Genomic DNA, 22044 nt, shown 5'->3' on the forward strand with positions numbered 1-22044 from the left:
AGCGATATGTTTAATTTGATAATTAGTTAGAAAAACATGTTGAATGAGATAACATGTGCTTAAACGGTTATATTTTATGAAATCGAACTAAAACCATGAATACTTCAACTACGCCAGCTCCCATTCGTATGAAAGTGTTAGCGGAAAACCACAGAGAAAAAACCATCATGTCGGATCACGGAAGGGCGGCAAAAGAGGATCAAAGTGAAGTCCCGTTTGAACTGTGCTAGTCTGGAAGTTGGAAGTTGGCCATCCACAATGACGAGGAGCTCGACAAGCTGCCCTCCAGCGTGACGACCATCGCTCGGGAAGGCGTCCTGCCCAACACCTTGGCCATTCTCCAGCCCATGGGATCAAGAGGAAGGCGTTTTCATTTGTAGGCTCATCATTTCCTCGTTCCAGACTCGACGGCCCGAGACCGATTGATGACGTTTTAATCCATTTATTTTTTGTTTATCATTATCATCGTCATTCTATTATTATTATTATCAATGTCTTTAGAAGCGCCCTTGAGGTAGTATTTTACGAAAATGGCGCTATACAAATTATCCAAATTATTATATTATTATAACGAGCGTATTATAAAAGACTTGACCACAATAAAAGTTGACAAAAAGCTCTCCTCTTTCCTCTTTAAAAAAAATAAAAATATATAATGCCTTTTTTTGTAGAATTTACTATTTTTCGCTCTAGTAAAGTGCAATTGTTCGTAAATTATCTCGAATGCAAGCTAACGCAAAGAAGCGTTTTTCGAATTATCATTTTAAGTAGGTACTAAAATTTCAAGAATCACATTTTGAGCAAATATTTGATATTCGAAGTATTTGATGATTATTTTTTCACATCTCAACATAGATGAAGAAGAATATGGAAGTCTTGGCATTTACGGGGCTTACGACCGTCATCGGTTGGCTTAAGTGAACACTACACACGTGTAACATCACCAATTCTAGCCATGATTAACAACCACATTACTCAAATTTTTGGAAGTTCTATATATATAATATATGATCCAATTTTTAAACATTGTACTTGAAACACTAGCATTTCATTAAATACATCTCGGCTGTCCAAACTCAAAACACAGTGAGGGACATTTTTTTTGTAGTATGTTTTTTTTTGCATTTTTGGACTAAGTAGATTCTACTTAGTCCAAAAATGCAAAAAAACGTACTACAAAAAAAATGTTCCTTACTGTGTTTTAAAATTGGACAGCCGATCTATTGGTGAGATGAAAGAAGCTTTTTTATTGAGCAGAAATCCTTTGATTTGTATGCGAGATCCGTATCCTGGATTATAATCACATACATGAGAAACGCCTGAAAATATCATTTTCATTTTATTATTTTTGCTTATAATTTGACCAGTTAATATATTTACAACATTCTGAGTGTGTCCAAATACTTGTTCACAAATCTGGATTTTCTCTTGACATTTCTACACTCTGTCAATGTGAATAACTCCTATAATTGGAGATAATCCAGATATATGTGAAAAAGCATTTGGACACACTCAAAGTGTTGTATTTGATAATACCTGTGGCGTTCCCCTTGCCCGCGTGTACAGGCGCTGGGCGCTGGTGACGCGGCGGGGTCGCCGACCTATCGGCCACACGGCTACACGACGCGATCGGTCCACGCCTGTGTATGGTAGGCCCAGGGGAGGCCAAACCGTCCGCCGAGGTCGGCTGAACTAACTATATATTAGATCTTAATAATTAAAAATAATAAAACCCTTACCCGCACTCCAATGGTGCATAGGGCACTGCGTCATATAACGCAGTGTTATCTTGATCGTTTACACATGAAGGAAAGGTGATCAGCCCTCCGCTTTAGGTAATATTGAATAAATATTACAGTGAAAAAACACTTATATTTATTTGACTCCCCTGTCGGGAATCGAACCTGGGACCTCCAGAACGGTAGCCGAACGTGCTGACCATTACACTACGGAGGCGGACTATATATTAGGTCTATAAAAAAGAAATAAAGTAAAAAATAATGAAATTACCTTCAAAATGGCAACAATTTATCGAACAAAACGGTGCATATTTGATCCTAATTGGATTATTCTAATTATGGTAAATAAAGACTTCAATTTCATGCAAAAATAGTGGATTTCTTTTTACTAGACCTAATACTAATCCCTTTCACTGCCTACACCGGGGCGCTTCTAGAAACTTGGTGCCGTTTTACAGACTTGTATTTATTTAGATTGACAGTGACAGGGATATCGAAAGCTTTTAAATGTAACACAATTAAACACAATTACCCCACCCCTATCCATATCGAAACCTAATAATTTATTCACTGTTTATTTGATTTATTATGTATGTCTGTTTAGTTATAAAACAAACCTTGAAGAGGGCAACAGGTTGTTGCCGAAAGTAATGGTTTTAATAATAAAAGTGAGTGGGATAAAAAAAAGTTATTTTATTTCTCCAAATAATTTATTACAATGATCCATAAAGTTAGTTCTTTAAATATTCAAAATATTTAAATGTAAATTCACAGTAAAATCGGGATACAATTTTGTTTTACATTTTCAATAAATTTCGCACTTAGTTAGAAAAATTGCTTTACAAGAGAAGGTCTGTCAGGAAGCCTAGATGCTTCTGTATCAGATCTGGGAATGCGGGGAAACAGCTTTCAATATAGGTCCGCCTGTCTGACGCGTCTTCTTCTACTAACCCTTATCCGCACCCAATGGCGTGATCAAGATGATACTGCATCATACTGACGCAGTGTTATCTTGATCTTTGCTTACGCGAAGACAAGGTGATCGCTCCTGCGCTTCAGGTCAAGGGTAATATGTAATAAATACTTGAGTGTAAAATTTACCAAATTTATTTTCACCCCCCGTCCTTGGAATTTAACCCGGGACCTCCAGCATAGTAGCTAAACACGTTTACCAATGCATCACGGAGGCGAACAAATATTTGTATTGTTGGGTAATATATCCAAAATAAAACAAGGTTTTTGTTGGATTGAATCCTACATTTATTGTATATCTTAATACGTGACGCGTTTCGTCTTCTTAGGACATTATCAAACACTGACTAAAAATATTTACAAAAGTCAGTGTTTGATAATGTCCTAAGAAGACGAATCACGTCACGTATTAAGATATACATAAATAAATGTAGAATTCAATCCAACAAACCTTGTTTTATTTTGGATATATTACCCAACGATTCAATATGGAATTCTACCAACTGTCTGCAGTTACAATAAATAAATATTTGTATATATATTTGGAAAAAAGTGATGTAAGGATGGGTTTATTTTATCGATAATGTCGTCCGCAGTGACCTAAAGGTTGGCCACCCCTGCTGTAGCTGTATGGGCGCATAGGCTCGGCAAACAACCGGTGAAACCTCCCCGCCCGAATTATGGATCTTCCTTCAGCCTTTTGTTTCTCTTCCAATAGACTATTTTGTCTTATGGATACACACTGTCTCGATTCTAGACTCCTTTTGTCTTCTTAATCATATAGAACGCGTACGTTGGTTCATTGTCAATTTCTACAAACGTGACATATTGACGTCAAAAGTTCCGCTATCTTTTCCGTTCTTCGCCTAGTACTCTCTCATATCTACCAGCGATTCTTCTTCCCTTTCCCTTCCCGTATGTTTACGTAAATTTTGAAAAATGTGCATTCGGCACGGGAAATCTCGGTGACGGCACATTACCGTAAGAACAAGGGATAATTGAAAATATTATGAAGAGTTCTTTAATGTTTTTTTTTTAATCATTTATTTGTAAACTATATAAGTACATACATATACTGTATACATTAATTTAAAAAATTATTAGCATAATTTTTTGCTGAGACCCACCAAGCTAACTTGTGTGTCTTGCTTGTCTTTGGAGTTTTTTTTACATATGTTTTTTTTTATTGTTTATATCTATTTTAACCTATACACAAAAAAAGAAAGAAAAAATATTTGAAATAAAAACTATTTTACAATTTTCATAGAATTAACTCTTGATCATTTACAGTTTCCTTTATTCCATATTTTATTTTGACCTCTAACCTCCGTCGGCAACGAATTAAAAATATTTAGAACGATACATTGAAGTGTTCTACTCACATATTTACTGTTAATTCTTTGGACCATGAACCCTTCGTGGGTAAATCGTGTATCATGGTTGTGTACTAGAAGATTTTAATATTTTTTTATGGTGGTATGGACAATACTGTAGTATGGTGTATAGTACAATACTGTTAATATCACCCTCGGTCATGTTGTCGGCCCAAACATGGCTTGGATTTTGTTTATTTTTGATGAAATTTATCCTTTGTTCTAACTGGATTACAAACCAAAATATTCATATCAATCTACATTATATAAACAGCTTTTTAATTTTATCTGATGGAACAAACCGAGTGCTATTCACAGTCGTGGGGTGATCGTTTCCAACCCGCTTTCAGCTGTGTTCATACCACTTGCGACCAGTCGGAATCACCCAGAGTAGGATTAAGCCAGTGGTCGGCAAACTTTTTTTTTTTTTGACATCTCATCGAAGATGAAGAAGAATATGAAAGTCGGGGCATTGACGGGGCTGACGACCGTCATAGGCTGGTTTAAGTGATCACTTTACACACGTGTAACATTCACCAATTATACCCATTATAGTTACAGAGAAAGGTCAAGTCCCTTTTTCACGGCATTAACTTGTGAGCCTTGTATATACACATACACACATACACACACACACACGTATATTATTTGTATTTAAAATTATAATTAAAGAAAATTTAGTATGTAATAAAATACGACATGGCTGAATAATGCGATCTCATTCAAATCTGCCTACTTCCATTATCCATTTATGGATAGCATTTTATTATTTAGTTTCTATATTTAACGACTGTACAACTTTATTACATAAATTCTTTTGACCATAAGAGATATGTCGCTCACTCCTTTCAACAACGTCAGATATAAAAAATCGTCAATTTTCAGTTGTGCGTGTTTTCGGAATGTCCAGAAAATGTACTATATCGCAGCAAAAGCGGCATATTTTTAATTTAATATTTACCCGCTACAGGGCAGAAAGTGTTGTTTTTGCATTTTGAAGAAAAGTTATTGTTTAATTATTTTCTTGAATATACTAAATATTTTTCAAACGGAGAAAAAACCTTCAGGTTTAAAAAGATCTGTTGCACAGTAAAAGGTTCAATAAGTGGCTTGATATTTATTTTAATACATTTTGTTATATTCTCAAACTTTAAAAACGATCTCCTGAAAAACCTTTTCCAAAGTTTTCTGATATATCGCTCTTTCCTTTCAAGAACGTCATAAATCAAAAAACTTGATTTTTCAGGAGAACGTTTTTAAAGTTTAAAAATATAACACAATGTATTAAAAATAAATATCAAGCCACTTATTGAAGTTTTTACTGTGCAACAGATCTTTCTAGGTAAAACCTGAAGGTATTTTCTCCATTCGAAAAATATTTAGTATATTAAAAAAAATTATTAAACAATACCTTTTCTTCAAAATGCGAAAAACAACATTTTCTGCCCTGCAGCGGGTAAATATTTAGTTAAAAATATGGCTCTTTTTCTGGGATATAGTACATTTTCTGGGCATTCCGAAAACATGCACAACTGAAAATTGACGATTTTTGATTTATGACGTTCTTGAAAGGAGTGAGCGATATGACGTTATTGAAAGGAGTGAGCCATGCGGCTCCCGAGCCGCACTCTGCCGACCTGCGGCGCAGTGTGACCGACCCCCGTGCACCACAAATATGGGAGCGGAATGTGTAGCAAGCCGCCCGTAATGCGGGGATCGCGTGACCTACAGAATGTTGTGTGTGTAACTTACGTCGGAATAATGCTTACCTACTCGTACATCGCGCGCACGTGGGGCGTATTACCCAACCCTCGCTCTGAACTAGTTCGTCGTTCGTTCTCCGATCGGACGTCTTCGTTTCGGCTCTTTGAAGTGAAACCTTTTAGGGCGAACTGGCCTGGAAGACAGTAGAAAACATGGCATGATAAAGCATTTCAAATACTCGGACGCCATCAGGTCAAAAGTCGGAACAATTGGCAGATATCGGCTGTCCAAACTTAAAACACAGTAAGGGACATTTTTTAGTAGAACCTACTTAGTCCAAAAATGCAAAAAAAACGTACTACAAAAAAATGTCCCTTACTGTGTTTTGAGTTTAGACAGCCGATATGTATGAGAAGATGCATTTATGTGGAAGGGCTGAAGATTTCTAGGATGTTTTTCGCAGATACGTTGTGGCACATTATATAAACTTTATAAATAAAAACTATTTTGTTTTTAACCACTTTTTATTGGTACTTTTCTCCAATTGGTTTCGACAAGAACCTTGTCATCATCGGGTTTAAACATGTAATGTTAACCCTTACTGGTCCAATGTGGAATCTCATTCGACATCGATTTTTTCCTCTTAGGTCCCATGTCGGATGTTATTCGACATTTTTTTCATCATTAGTATCATTTATTTAAATTCCAAGATACATTTTTTTGTCACTCGTATTTATTACAACAGTATGTGGAGCAGAGGACAAAAGATTTTTTCCAATTGGAATGCAACTGACCGGAAAGGGTTAGTAACTAAACATTCGTCTGGTGGACTACGCAATAAAAAACGTGAAACTTTATCAAAAGTATTTATTAAAAGTAGGAACCGATTACATGGCACTTAAGTTTGGTTTATTAGGAATGAATGTTAGAGACATTTAACAATAATAATAATAAACCATATCCGCTCCCTAGGTGGAGCATATGGAGTCCACAAACTGTCTCCAGGCTTTTCTGTCGGCTGCCAGCTCCCTTGCATCCTCCCAAGTCAGATCCGCGTCCCGAAGTTCTGACGAGAACTGCCGACGAATTGTCAGCAGTGGTCGTCCTGGGCGGCGCGAACCTGATGCCTTGTAAAAGAGGCAAGCTTGATTAAGGCTCTCAGGGGGCATGCGGAGTACATGGCCAAGCCAACTGAATCGCCTTTTCTTGACGACAGTTGTGACCAAGATTTGCTGCGTCCTACGCCTTATCTCTTCATTCCTCACAAAGTCAAACCACCGCACGCCTAAAATTCTCCGCAGACACCTGTTCTCAAAGCTTAGTACACGGCTGCTCTGGGCCCTTGTAAGGTGCCATGTTTCACAGCCGTATAAGAGAACAGGAGCAATGCAGGCATTGTATAGGCGGCATTTGGTCTTCACCGAGTATAAATCCGATCTCCAGACAGCCTTCATACTGTTAAATGCGGACCCTGCGAGTCCTAATCGCACTCCCAGTTCCTTTTGAAGGCTGCCATTTTCAGTCGCGTACACTCCCAAGTACTTGAAACTCTCGACCCTTTCGATGCGCTGGTTACTCAACATCAAGGGTTGTTGGGCATCTAGGCATGAGCTGTTGCACAACACATGGGTTTTTGCAACATTTATTGTTAGCCCCATGTGCGTAGAGTACCTATTTACCCTGTCGACGATTAATTGAAGACCCTCGACGGAGTCATCAATTAAAACAGCATCATCTGCGTACTCTAGGTCGCAGAGTTTCCGGGAGGGGGAGATGGTTATACCTCGGTCAGATGGTAATGACTTTCGAAGAATGAAATCCATGAGGATGATGAAGAGAAACGGCGCAAGGACGCAGCCTTGTCTGACTCCGGTAGAGACCCCAAACCAATCCGTGACAACATCGTCAACTCTCATACGGCATTCACTATTGAGGTGAAGGGACTTAATTAGCTCCACTAATTTCGCAGGCACCCCATAAGCTTCCAGTACTTTCCAGAGTGTGGGCCTGTGCGGACTATCAAACGCTTTCTCATAGTCTACAAAACACATCGCCAGAGAACTGTTAAATTCCTGGCTCTGCTGTAGAATGTGGCGAATATTATGGATTTGATCCGCACAGGACCTGCCAGGCAGAAACCCTGCCTGGTTTTCTCTGAGCACCTGCATAATGGGGGCTCGGATTCTCTGCAAGATTACGTGGGCAAGCACCTTCCCAGGTACGCTGAGTAGCGTAATGCCGCGGTAGTTGTCACAGTTGAGTGGATCACCCTTCTTATGTAACACGGTAATCTCCCCATTTACCCAGTCTCTAGGGCATCGCTCTTCTTCCCACACACTGGACATTAATTGGTGTAAAGGGCCAATAATGCCAGTAACGCTGCATTTCAAGAATTCCGGGTGGATACCATCAACACCAGGGGCAGTCCCATTTTTCAATTTCGACACGGCAGCTATAATTTCCGCCTGTGTCGGTGGACCATCAGGTATGGCGACCGCCCGCGGAATGCTTGACGCAGCCTCCGAGGGAATATCGAGGATGATTGGTGGAGGAGGGCGATTCAAGACCCTGTGGAAATGATCACGCCATATTTCCTTTATACGATCCGCGTCAGATTCGATAACTCCATTTGTGTTTTTCACAGCTCCAGGGGTTATCGAATTCTTTCCGCAGATCTTTCTTGTAATTTGGAATAATTTCCGCGTGTCATTTCCTTGGGCAGCATGTTCCGCCGTTACAATAAGAGAATCGAGATGACGGCGCTTATCGAGTCTACATGATCGTTTGACTATACGATCTTGGCGCCTGTAGTCATCTCTGAGGGTGTCCAGTTGGAAGGGGTCACTTTCACTGTCCCTCAGTGCTTTTAAGTGAGCGCGCTCAGCTATCTTTCCCCAAGTCTCATCTGACATCCAATGGGGTCTTTCTCCTATCCTGGGGCCAAGAACCTCATTGGCGGAAGAGTTGAGAGCCGATTTGAGACTAGCCCACTGCGCCTCAATTGAGTCAACATAAATGGACTGAGGATCGGTTTCTTGCTGGGCACGTTGTCCGACCGTTTCCTCGAATCTCAATCTTATTTCGGCACTCTTCAACTTGTCTAAGTTGATTCTCTTCCGCCGAGGACATCTCGGCAGACGTTTGAGCTGCAGACAGATTCTTCCGACGAGTAACTCGTGATCACTATGAATGTCGGCCCCTCTGTAGGACCTGACATCGAGGAGCTCTCGCCGGTTAGCACGTCCATAGAGGACGTGATCTATCTGCGCTCTTGTTCGTCCATCAGGGGAGGTCCAGGTGTACTTATGGATGGACTTATGGGGAAATAGCGTACCGCCAATGACAAGGTCGTTAATACTAGCGAACTCGACCAGTCTTTCTCCATTGTCATTGGCTTGCCCATAGCCGTGCCTTCCCATCACCGTTGGGGATGGGTCTGTTCCGACTCTCGCGTTGAAATCTCCCAATACTACCACGCGGGTTCTTCTTGGGAGAGAGGCGATGACCGCATGGAGAGAGTCGTAAAAGGCATCTTTTGTTTGGACATCTGCAATTTCGGTAGGCGCGTAGCACTGAAGGACAGTGACAGAACTATCGGCCGTTTGGAGGGTGACGCGTATAAGCCTTTCAGAAATTGGTTCCCAACTAAGCAAGCACTTTGCTGCTCTTTCTGAAAGGAGAATTGCCACCCCTTGACGGTGATATCGTTCTTGGCCGGAGTGCAGACACATGTGACTATCCAACAACCTCTTTCCAGATCCTTTCCATCGCGACTCGCTCAGTCCTAGGATGTCTAACTTGTAGTCATCCATGATACGAGTCGCGTGAATATCTTTACCGTGGACCTGCATTGTCCGCACATTGTACGTTCCAATCCGGAAAGATGAATTGTTGGATAGGAGCCGTTTAGTGAGCGCAGTCCTAATACCACAGCCGGGTCGGGGGGTGCCAGAGAAGCCGGTGTCCGAGGCATTTCGTGGACTTATCGTAATCAAAGGGTTTAGGGAGGCAGAGTGATTGGCCCTGCGCTCCCGAGGCCTGAGGTCCGAGGACCCCTCACCAGGTTGGCTCAACCTTGTTTCCCGCTTTGTCTGGCCTCTCTTCACCAACCTGCTTGGCATGGGAGACCCTTCTGGTAGTTAGACTACCGCCATAGCCTGGTGAATCACTGAGGCACGCAAGCCCCCTCACCGCGACAAGGTGGGGATCAAGAGGGGGAAAGAACATTTAACAATAATTCTATAATATTATCTTTTGACATCTCATCAAAGATGAAGAAGAATATGGAAGTCTGGGCATTTACGGGGCTGACGACCGTCATAGGCTTGTTCAATAATGGGTACAATGGGTGAATGTTACACTTTACACACGTGTAACATTCACCAATTCTACACATTATTGAACCAGCCTATGACGGTCGTCAGCCCCGTAAATGCCCAGACTTCCAATTCTTCTTCATCTTTGATGAGATGTCAAAAAATAATATGAAAAATAATTCCTGTAATTGGAGATAATCCAGATTTGCGAACAAGTATTTGGATACGCTCAAAATGTTGTAAGACTATTGGATATTTTCTCCAGTATTGATTCATCCCCTTGTAAATCTGTCCCAGACGCGATGTGGCATCAATCTCCATCAATCTCCTTTATGTACCAATAAATATTATCTGGCTCGACTTTGATTGGTGCATAATTCGATTATATTTTATTTTCCTTGGCACCAAATCAACTCGGCGCCCAATTTTACGTTCCCACGAGCCACTGGCTTTGGATAATGGTGATATACTTGAATCGACCATCAGTTACTAAAATAAGGATTTGAATATAGAAATTGAAACACTTGTTTAATACCACTTTTGAGTTTATTAATGTAAACATGTGACTAGTTTCGAGAACTACAGATGTTCTCGTTAACACGTGAAAATACAAAACGTTTTGTATTTTCACCTGTTGATTAGAATGTCTCTAGTTCTGGAAGGTAGTCGCGATTGCGTTAATAAACTCAAAAGTGGTCTTACAAATGTGTTATAATTTAACTTTTTTTTTTGCGTTTTCCGCCGTTTAATGAGAACATCTGGAAGCTGGTAGTGCTTACGTTAATATACTCAAAAGTGGTCTTACACAAGTGTTGTATTTTTACTTTTTTTTGCGTTTTCCACCGTTTAATGAGAACATCTGGAAGCTAGTAGTGCTTACGTCAAGAAACTCAAATGTGGTCTTACACAAGTGTTGTATTTTTACTTTTTTTTGCGTTTTCCACCGTTTAATGAGAACATCTGGAAGCTAGTAGTGCTTACGTCAATAAACCAAATGTGGTCTTACACAAGTGTTGTATTTTTACTTTTTTTTGCGTTTTCCACCGTTTAATGAGAACATCTGGAAGCTAGTAGTGCTTACGTCAATAAACCAAATGTGGTCTTACACAAGTGTTGTATTTTTGTTTTTTTTTTGTATTTTCCACCTTTTGATGAGAACATCTGTAGTTCTCGAAACTGTCGTATTTACATCAATAAACTCAGAAGTGGTCTTACACAAGTGTTGTATTTTTGCTTTTTATTTTTTTTATTTTCCACCTTTTGATGAGAACATCTGTAGTTCTCGAAACTGTCGTATTTACATCAATAAACTCAGAAGTGGTCTTACACAAGTGTTGTATTTGAACAAAATGTTTTATATTTTCCACCTTTTGATGATAACATCTGTATTTTGATTTATGTAATAAATGTTGAATGAAACACAGATTTTTTGAGTCTGCTAAGTTGTACGTATTTCATAGTTAAGAAATACATTAAAATATAGGTAGAGATTAAAGAGTGATAAAAGTTATGTAGATGGATGTGAATCAAAGCTTGGGATTTATGAATGGTGTCGGGCGATGAGGGCGTGTATATATAATACTCTCAGGGTCGGGATGTCCGCATATGCTAAAGATAAACTCCGGGAATAGATCGTATCACTTGCGAACCATATCTGGAATCTGGAATCCGAATTCCGGAATCCACAATCTGCCAAGCGGACGGACGGGACTTCCCTCAAGAAGAGACAAGTATTTGAAGTATTGTACTTTTTATCATTTTGTTAATTTGGCAGTCACTCAGTGAGAGGATGTTTCTGCCAGTGTCAAGTCTTGAAAAACAAAATAATAATAATAACATACAATTAAAAAAAATCATGTCTTTAATGTTTTCCGCAGATACTTTGTGGCACATTTTATAAACTTTATAAAATGAATTAACTTTGTTTTCACCACTTTTTTTTTAAATACAATTTAACCTACCGGTTTCGACCTTGTCATCATCAGGGTTTATTTCAAATCAAAAACATTGAAAACATTAAAATACTCTCACCAAAAACGGTAGCTTAAATTGTATTACTAAAAAAAGTGGTGAAAACAAAGTTAATTAATTTTATAAAAAAATTCATAGTTTTTATGCGTTTAGTTTTATAATTTTAGAAATTATGACCGCAATTCTAGAATTAGGTTCAGAAAGAATGCGGCTGTCCAAACTCAAAACACAGTAAGGGACATTTTTTCGTAGTACATTTTTTTGCATTTTTGGACTAAGTAGCTTCTACTTAGTCCAAAAATGCAAAAAAACGTACTACGAAAAAATGTCCCTTACTGTGTTTTAAGTTTGGACAGCCGAATGGTGCTTGATCGCGCCAAGTTTTCTCCGCTCTTGGTCTGCTACTGTTTCCAACCATTCGCCTCATTTGTTTTCCTGTTCTTTCCTCACTCGTTCGTTCCACACGTCCAAACCATTTAGATACGCCTTTTTATATATCGGTGAAGCTTATCTCAGCTTTGATGAGTCATACGCTGTTTAATTTGAATTCCTTTCCATGTTTTTGATCGCATTGCGGTCGGTGACGTCGCGGCCGCGTCACCGCCAAACCATTGATGAAAATGTTAATTCGATCATCGTGACCTCGGCGGGAATCTGAAACACATCACTAATGACTAATTGCGCAATACGAGTTGTACCTAATCGTCATGTCGCCTCTCCGCAGGGGTAGGCAGAGAGAAAAGAACGCCAGCGAACGATCTTGGCCTCTTCCACGTTCGCGCGTCCCGTCGCACATACCCCCGGCGATTATTCCGACTCCTGACCTTACCACGCCCAAGTATTTGACACACCTGATCGTGCCAAGTTTTTTCGTTCTTCCTCTGCTACTTTTAATATTGCTTTTAATATTTTTTGACATCTCAACATAGATGAAGAAGAATATGGAAATCTGGGCATTTACGGGGCTTACGGCCGTCATAGTCTAGTTTAAGTCTATACTTTACACACGTGTAACATTCACCAATTCTACCCATGATTGACAACTACACTACTCAAATTCTTGAATATTTTTGTTTACCTAACGTCCAAGTGACTCTGAAATCGAGCTAAGGCTTATGCAACACCGCTTATGATGACCCTACTCAGGCTCCAACTTTTTAAGCTTTATAGCCTATGCCTACCATACTCGTGAGTGGATTTACTCTTTATGTTTGAAGTTACTATAATTTCATGTAATTTATGAGTGAAAATCCTGGGCAAAACACTACTATAATTTTGGGAACTTCTATATATGTATTATATATATATTTATATATATATATATATATATATATATATATATATATATATATATATATATATATATATATATATATATATATATATATATATATATATATATATATATATATATATATATATATATATATATATATATATGTATTATATATATATTTATATATATATATATATATATATATATATATATATATATATATATATATATATATATATATATATATATATATATATATATATATATATATATATATATATATATATATATATATATATATATATATATATATATATATATATATATATATATATATATATATATATATATATATATATATATATATATATATATATATATATATATATATATATATATATATATATATATATATATATATATATATATATATATATATATATATATATATATATATATATATATATATATATATATATATATATATATATATATATATATATATATATATATATATATATATATATATATATATATATATATATATATATATATATATATATATATATATATATATATATATATATATATATATATATATATATATATATATATATATATATATATATATATATATATATATATATATATATATATATATATATGTGTGTGGTTCGATTTCAAAACATTGTGCTTGAATCACTAGAATTTCACTAGAGACGTCTATTCGGCTGTCCAAACTCAAAACACAGTGAGAGACATTTTTTTTTGTAGTACGTTTTGTTTGCAATTTTGGACTTAGTAGATTCTACTTAGTCCAAAAATGCAAGAAAAACGTTCTACGAAAAATATATCCCTTACTGTGTTTTAAGTTTGGACAGCCGTATTGGTGAGATATGGACACACTGAATTTGGACAGCCGTATTGGTGAGATATGGACACACTGAAAATGTTGTAATGTAATAATATAATTTGGCCCTTTGGCTAGTAAGTTCGCCGACCACTGGCCCATGCCAATCTGACGATTCCCGGTAAAATGTTTGCGGCCGCGACGGGCCGGTGATGTAAGGTACCGTTATAGAGGATGACCGGCCAACTGCATTGACTCAAGTGCCGTTCTTTGGTAACATACATACATGATCAAATTAGTGAAGGACATTGGTGCCACAAACCAAGCTAGGACACAAAATGCCCAACCCTCTTCTAGTGGAACGGAAGGCCTGTTGACGACAGTCAGCAGTCCGCCTTCTCCTGAGGAGTGCAACGTGGTTTCCTCCCAGCAATGAGCAAATGACAAGTTTCGATTATCCCTCCTGTTCCCAACACAGATTCAAATAAAACGTGATTTTTTTTAAGGTTAGAAGAAACAAAAATCCACTTAATGATCTTTATATAAACCCTTTTTCGCCGGTCGAAGATATTACTAGCATAATTCTCAACTATCTTATTAGAATATTTAACATAATGCTTAACTATCTAATTTGAATATCTGACATAATTCCCAACTATCTAATTTGAAAATCTAGCTAGCATGATTCTCAACTATCTAATTTGAAGATCTGGCTTGATTCTCATATATCTAAATTGGAAATCTAGGTAGCTTAATTCTGAACTATCTGATTTGAAGATCTGGCTAATTCTCAACTATCTAATTTGACGATATAGCATAATTCTCGACTATCTAAATATGAAGATCTATAATTCTCAACTATCTAATTTAAAGATCTAGGGTAATTCACAACTATCTCATTTGAAGATCTATCCTAATTCTCAACTATATAAACTGAAGTTATAAAGGTATAAACTGATGTAATTTGAAGATCTAGCGTAATTCTCAACTATCTCATTTGAATATCTGGCATAATTCTCAACTATCTAATTTGAAGATTTAGCATAATTCACAACTATCTAAATTTGAAGTTCTAGATTAATTCTCAACTATCTAATTTGTAGATCTAGCGTGATTCTCAACTATCTCATTTGAAGATTTATCATAATTCTCAACTATATAATTTATGTAATTTGAAGATGTAGCCTGATTCACAACTGTCAAATTTGAAAATCTGGCATAATTCTCAACTATCTAATTTGAAGATGTAGCATTTTTGGTTTGTTATGGGCTATTATATGTGTGATTGTAATTTGTTTGTCTCTCTCCCCAGGGTACAGCCGGCCCCCCGCGATGCCGGAGGAGGTGAAGCCGGGCGCCGCCGCCGCGCCCGCCGAGGCGCCGCGCGCGCGCTCCGCCAGCCAGGGCGCCAAGGCGGCGCTGGCGCGCGTGCTGCTGCTCGACGGGACCATCATGGACGTCCACGTCGACGTGAGTATCCGCTGTGCCGGCCGGCTGACTCGCTGACTCGCTGACTCGCCGAACCGACCGAGTTGGAAAATTTGGTGGCCGTTTTACAAGTAGTGTAATGGTCAGCGCGCTCCGCTGCCGTTCTGGACGTCCCGGGTTCGATTCCCACGGGGATCAAATAAATATAAGTGATTTTGTTCACTGTGTTTTTTTTTCACTTCTGGAGGTCCTGGGTTCGATTCCTAGGGGGATCAAATAAATACAAGTGATTTTTTCACACTTTTTACCCTGGACTGGTACCTGAAGCGGAGGTCTGATCACCTTTCCTTCGTGTATTTATGTTAACGGTCAAGATAACACTGCGTTTATATGATGCAGTGCCCTATGCACCATTGGGGTGCGGATAGGGGTTTGAAGAAGATGAAGAAGGTGTTACAAACCTGTATTTATTTAGATTGGCAGTGACAGGGATATTGAAAGCTTTTTAAATATGAATTCACACTAAAATCGGGATACAATTTTGTTTCACATTTTCTGTAAATTTCGCAACTTAGTTCATTAAAAAAAATTGCCTTGCAAGAGAAGGTCTGTCAGGAAGCCTAGATGCTTCTGTATCAGGTCCGGGAATGCGGTGGGACAGCTCTCAATAATGTTTTAGTTATCTCAACACGGATGAAGAAGAATATGGAAGGCTAGGAATTTACAGGGCTTTAAGACCTGTCTTAGGTTGGTTAAGTGATTACCTTATGCGCGTGTAGCATTCACCATTCTACCCATGATTGACAACCACGTTTCTCAAATTTTTGTAACTCAATTATTTATATATATAATAATTTATATTGGAGTCGTAACAATCGGCGGGTATGTATAAGGAGATGCATGAACGTGGAAGAGGCGAAGAATGTTTGCAAAGACAGAGTTGTGTGGCGTTCTATTCTCTCTGCCTACCCCTGAGGGAATGCGGCGTGATGGTTAGTTAGTTAGTTAGTCAATTATTTATATATGATATAATTCATATTCGCTTCATGTGCGAGCATGCGGCAGCCATCTATGGTAGATATGAGTAAGCTTTTTATTTAGCAGAGAACTTTTCATGTATTTTCAATCGGTCTGGGTGTTTGTGATGTATTTTTCACATCCACCTTCCACTCAGTCCTCCTTACTAAGCAATCCTTACTGTCCTGCCCGAAGACAAGCCTCTAAAAGCCTTTGGTCGGGTTGTGGTCCCGTGGTTAGTGTCGCGGACTCTTGAAGCAGAGTTTCTGGGTTCGAACCACAATTTGATACCTATTTCTAATAATGAGCCGCTCAGGCTCACAGAAATAGTATGAAATTTGTAGTATTTTTGTTAATAGTAAAAATACAAATATTTCTCTTGTAAACTTTTTAATTTAAAATTAAATAAAAAAATGAGGTTTTGTGGGTCATTCCAATCAAAATCAAAATATGCTATTGTTTTTTCGTCTATTTTAATTTAAATTTAATTTTGCTCACTCATCAAGTGTCCGTCTTGCCGACTCATCAACAGCAATTGCGCAGACCTTGAAGATGTCAGTTGATTGGCAATTTTTCAATTTGGCGCCTGTAGCCTTTGGAAATTTTTTATTATTTCTCCCAACATTTTGTTGTGTGTTCAAATACTTGTTCACAAATCTGGATTATCTCCAGTTGAGAGTTTTTTTTTAAAAATATTATTTTTTGACATCTCATCAAAGATGAACAAGAATATGGAGGTCTGGGCATTTACAAGGCTGACGACCGTCATAGGCTGGTTTAAGTGATCACTTTATTTATTTATTTATGTTTTAAAACTCTTTTCCGCACCCCAATGGTGCATAGGGCACTGCTTCATATAAACGCGATCACTTTACTCTAAATATATAAATATAAATATTAATCTATTTATTTAGTTTATATTGAGACCTGAAGATGGAAGCGTAGCTTCCAAAACTAGTCGTTACAATAAAATATACTCAAGTGGTAAAAAACGACTGTTTTTTTATTATTTCTTCGTCATCTATATTGAAATGCCAAAAATAATACAAATTTATGAAGTGAATGCAGCAGGCAATAAAAGCAGAGTATGAGTGAGGAAAACTTAGCTAGATCCAGTATTGCATGCGGACGAGTGCCGGAGATTGGCTAATTTCGCCTTGTTTGCTTGCAGAGGAAAGCGAAAGGGCAGGACCTCCTGGACAGGATTTGCGACTCGCTGAATATCCTGGAGAAGGACTACTTTGGGATCACATACGAAGACAGAAGGGACCCCCGTAACTGGCTGGAACTGGACAAAAGGATCTCCAAATTCCTCAAGAGTGAGTTTACTTTACTCATTTCAGACAGGCATTTTTTACGCCTGCGGACCGCTGGCGACGGTATTTGATAATTATGGATATCGTAGTCATACGAGAGAAAGTGATCAAGTGCATTGTTTTACAAAAACGTGATTGAATATTTGATATCTTACTAGCTTAAAATTGCCCTGAAAAACATCCCAAAGGATTTTAAACTTATTATACATCTTATTATATATTGACTTGGTAAAAATGACTAACTGCATTGGTGTTTATTTTCTTGCCAAGCAAAAGTGACTTAAATGGCCCTCCTATGCATTTTACGTTTTGGTAGTTGTCACTTTCTCCTGTACGATTATGATATATCGCTCACTCCTTTCAACAACGTCATGTATAAAAAATCGTAGATTTTCAGTTGTGCATGTTTTCGGAATGCCCCGAAAATGTACTATATCCCAGCAAAAGCGGCATATTTTAAACTTAATATTTACCCGCTACAGGGCAGAAAGTGTTGTTTTTACATTTTGAAGAAAAGGTATTGTTTGATTATTTTTTTAAAAATACTAAATATTTTTCTAATGGAGAAAAAACCTTCAGGTTTTACCTAAAAAGATCAGTTACATAGTAAAAAGTTCAATAAGTGGCTTGATATTTATTTTTGTTACATTTTATTATATTCTTAAACTTTAAAAACGATCTCCTGAAAAATCTAGTTTTTTGATATATGACGTTGTTGAAAGGAGTGGGCGATATATATATATAGTTAAGACCTAAGACTTCAAAAAAGAGATTGGTACATAATATATTCATATAAAAACATTGGATAGTTCCTTCTTTTCTTCCTTTGAGATAAGGCTGGCGCAGAAGGTAAAAATACCCTTCCCGTCCTTAAGCATCAATCGACTCAACGGGTAGAGAATACCCGTCCCGTCCTTAGTGTGTGCATTTGGTCGTAACGTAAAACGTTACGATGCGAGCATTCAGGCAGTCAGTACAGCGAGCCGAGCGCTCCATCCATAGTTTCGGATGCTCGCCGCGAGCGATGTTACGACAAAATGCTCTGGTCAGTCTCCACCTTTAGATTATTAAACTCACGCTTTAGCCAAGTTGACATTTACAACTGCGGAAAATCTGTGCTGAAAAGTTGAATGGTGAGCATATTGTCCTATCAGGATCTTTAAAAACTATACTTCTCTGCATTGTATGTATGTCCCTACTCCCTACTAGAATCAACATCACACACACACCCTCTTTCACACATTTTCTCTCATAAATACATGTTCATTTGCTAGATGTACTCTAAATATTTTGTACTTGTCTTTATGTTTCTGTCGTTAACTATAATTGGCTTGTTTGATGTATATTCTTTTAATGTTTGGTTTTACATATGCTGCTGTTGTTAACCCAAATAAAAAAAAAATAAATAAAAAATAGAAAACATACTCTAAAGTAAATAATTACATTTTCTATATTATTTCGAGAAATAAAAATACTTTGTGTTCTGATCCACTCACATTTTTATTTAACCAACTAGTTTCGGCGACAACCTGTTGCCCTCTTCAGGGTTACATTTATTACTAATAATAAATGTAACTCTGAAGAGGGCAACAGGTTGTTGCCGAAACTAGTTGGTTAAATAAAAATGTGAGTGGATCAGAACACAAAGTATTTTAACTAACTAACCATCACGCCGCTTCCCCGCAGGGGTAGGCAGAGAGAATCGAACGCCACACCACTCTGTCCTTGCAAACATTCTTTGCCTCTTCTACATTCATGCATCTCCTCATACATACCCGACGATTATTACGACTCCTGACCCGGCCGCTTTCAAGTATTTGACATACCTGATTGTGCCAAGTTTTCCTCGGTCGTCCTCTGCTTCTTTTTCCAACTACATTCGCCTCATAAATTTGTTTAACCGTTCTTTCTTCACTCATACGCTCCACATGTCCAAACCATCTCAACACACCTTTCTTAATTTTTTATTTCAAAGTATTTTTATTTCTCGAAATAATATATCAATATGATCCACAAAGTTAATGCTTTCAATATTCAAAACAAATTACATTTTCTGTTCATTTAGTAATAAATTTTCTGGAATATGGCAAGTAAACACAGTAGGAGATAACTCCTAGTCGGCGCCCTAGCAAAGAACGCAACCCTAGAGTTATAGAATCTCGTAGTTGGCAGTCAACGCGTTCAGTTCTCTGTCTTCTCTTTTATTTACTCCGCATTGCTTCTATCTCCAGGGTTCACCTTCCTTCACTCTGTGAACCTCTTCATTTGCCACTCTGCTATTCCATCCTTGTACAATTGTCCATCTTTCTGTTGTATCGATGGTATTGTTCCCGTTGCAGGCGAGCCGTGGAAGCTGTCCTTCGAGGTGAAGTTCTACCCGCCGGAGCCGGGCTCGCTGCAGGAGGACCTGACGCGCTACCAGCTCTGCCTGCAGGTCCGCAACGACCTGCTCGCCTCCCGCCTGCCCTGCAGCCCCAACACCTACGCCCTCCTCGGCTCCTACCTGGTAACTTCTTTCTCTTATTCCGACTCACTTCCGAGTACGGGCGGTTAATGGTCGGGTATTCCGGTCTAAAAAACCATTTCTTTAAAAATATTCTTTTACTTCTTGATAACATGATTCGAAGACATGGCCTAGGTGACGTTGTCCATGACTGAAGGACCTATAACCTGAGGACGAGGAGAGCTGACCCCAGCAGTCTACATGGACAATAAGTTGGGGTGTAGCCAGGAAGAAGAAGATTCTTTTGCTTCTTGATATTAATAAAAAAAAATATTTTGTGTTCATGTAAGCCAGCATTGATGTTTTGTTCTCTTCCCATGGGCCATCTATCCATATTAGCACTGCTATACTAGGAAGTAGATGGTAGCTGCAGGAATATGGCAAGTAAACACAGTAGGAGATAACTCCTAGTCAGCTTCCTAGCAAAGAAAGCAATCTACGAGCCAGCAAAAGTAGAATAAAATTATACTGAATGCAATCGGAATGCGACCTCTCAGTGCAACAACACCATGGATGGTAGATGTTCCAATGATGATATCGTAGTCGTACAGGAGAAAGTGACCAACTAACAAAACGTAAAATGTTCAGGAGTGACTTTTTTTGGGATTTTTTTCAGGAGAAAATTAAGCTAGTAAGATATCAAATAGTCAATGATCACAATTTTGTAAAAAAATGCACTTGGTCACTTTCTCCTGTACGACTACGATATAAAGAAAGAATGCAAGGTTGGGATAACCATTAAGGATATAATTAGGGAAGACCCAGCAAACTATGGCACGCTTGAAATTCTCGGTATGCGGTAATTTCTATTCCCATTGCTCTTTGTATGATGCCATGTTCTGTTCTGAAGATGATGAAATAATAAATACTGAAATACACGCACGATGATCCAGACTCCAACCCTGACAGTCAAAGCTGCACAAAACGATTTGATTGAATGTTGAATGTTGAGAGTGATGTTGTCTTTGAGTGATGTTGTCTTTGAGTGATGTTGTTGAATGTTGAGAGTGTTGTTGTCTTTGGTAGGTGCAATCCGAGCTGGGAGACTACGACCCGTCGGAGATGAGCCACGACTACCTGAAGGAGTTCCGCTTCGCCCCCAACCAGACGCAGGCCCTCGAGGACAAGGTCATGGAGCTGCACAAGACGCACAAGTAAGCCACTCCAGTCTCTCTTCTTCAGGCTAACTTACAACTTAGCCGACTCTAACAGGGGGATCCAAATCCCCCATATCGCTCACTCCTTTCAACAACTTCATAAATAAAAAAAACTTTATTTTTCAGGAGATAGTTTTTAAAGTTTAAAAATATATTCTCAATATTATTAATATTTAAAGCATTTACTTTGTGGTTAGTCATTTTTACTTATTTATTTTTTTACAAAAATGTTAATAATATTATATAACCACTGGTCAGTGGTAAAATACTAATATTATTAACATTTTAAAAAAATATGAAATATATTAAAAATAAATATCAAGCCACTTATTGAACTTTTTACTGTGCAACAGAACTTTTTAGGTAAAACCTGAAGGTTTTTTCTCCATTTGAAAAATATTTAGTATATTTAAAAAATAATT

The 22044-nt window shown here is 38.0% G+C and overlaps 2 protein-coding genes across 6 annotated transcripts in view; one reads left to right on the forward strand and one right to left on the reverse strand.

Moving 5' to 3' along the window:
• The window catches only part of cora (erythrocyte membrane protein band 4.1 like coracle), a 100731-nt gene that overhangs the window by 41730 nt on the left and 36957 nt on the right, over positions 1 to 22044 (forward strand). For all 5 annotated transcript variants that reach the window (XM_088260504.1, XM_088260507.1, XM_088260506.1 and 2 more), the window contains exons 2-5: positions 15514 to 15671; positions 17818 to 17965; positions 20302 to 20468; positions 21492 to 21619. In XM_088260504.1, the coding sequence (XP_088116630.1) occupies positions 15534 to 15671; positions 17818 to 17965; positions 20302 to 20468; positions 21492 to 21619 (581 nt within the window). In that variant the 5' untranslated portion in view covers positions 15514 to 15533. The remainder of the gene's footprint in view (positions 1 to 15513; positions 15672 to 17817; positions 17966 to 20301; positions 20469 to 21491; positions 21620 to 22044) is intronic.
• LOC148309201 (protein CFDP2-like) lies at positions 5854 to 9909 on the reverse strand. The gene is made up of 2 exons (XM_088260493.1): positions 8583 to 9909; positions 5854 to 5981 (listed from the first exon to the last, which is right to left on the reverse strand). Exons 1-2 carry the CDS (start codon positions 9907 to 9909, stop codon positions 5854 to 5856), a joined length of 1455 nt encoding a protein of 484 aa, XP_088116619.1.

This window comes from Brachycentrus maculatus, unplaced genomic scaffold, assembly GCF_059751285.1.
Source record: "Brachycentrus maculatus isolate JH-2025_06_01 unplaced genomic scaffold, ASM5975128v1 h1tg000136l, whole genome shotgun sequence".
In the NCBI taxonomy this organism is placed as follows: Eukaryota; Metazoa; Arthropoda; class Insecta; order Trichoptera; family Brachycentridae; genus Brachycentrus; species Brachycentrus maculatus.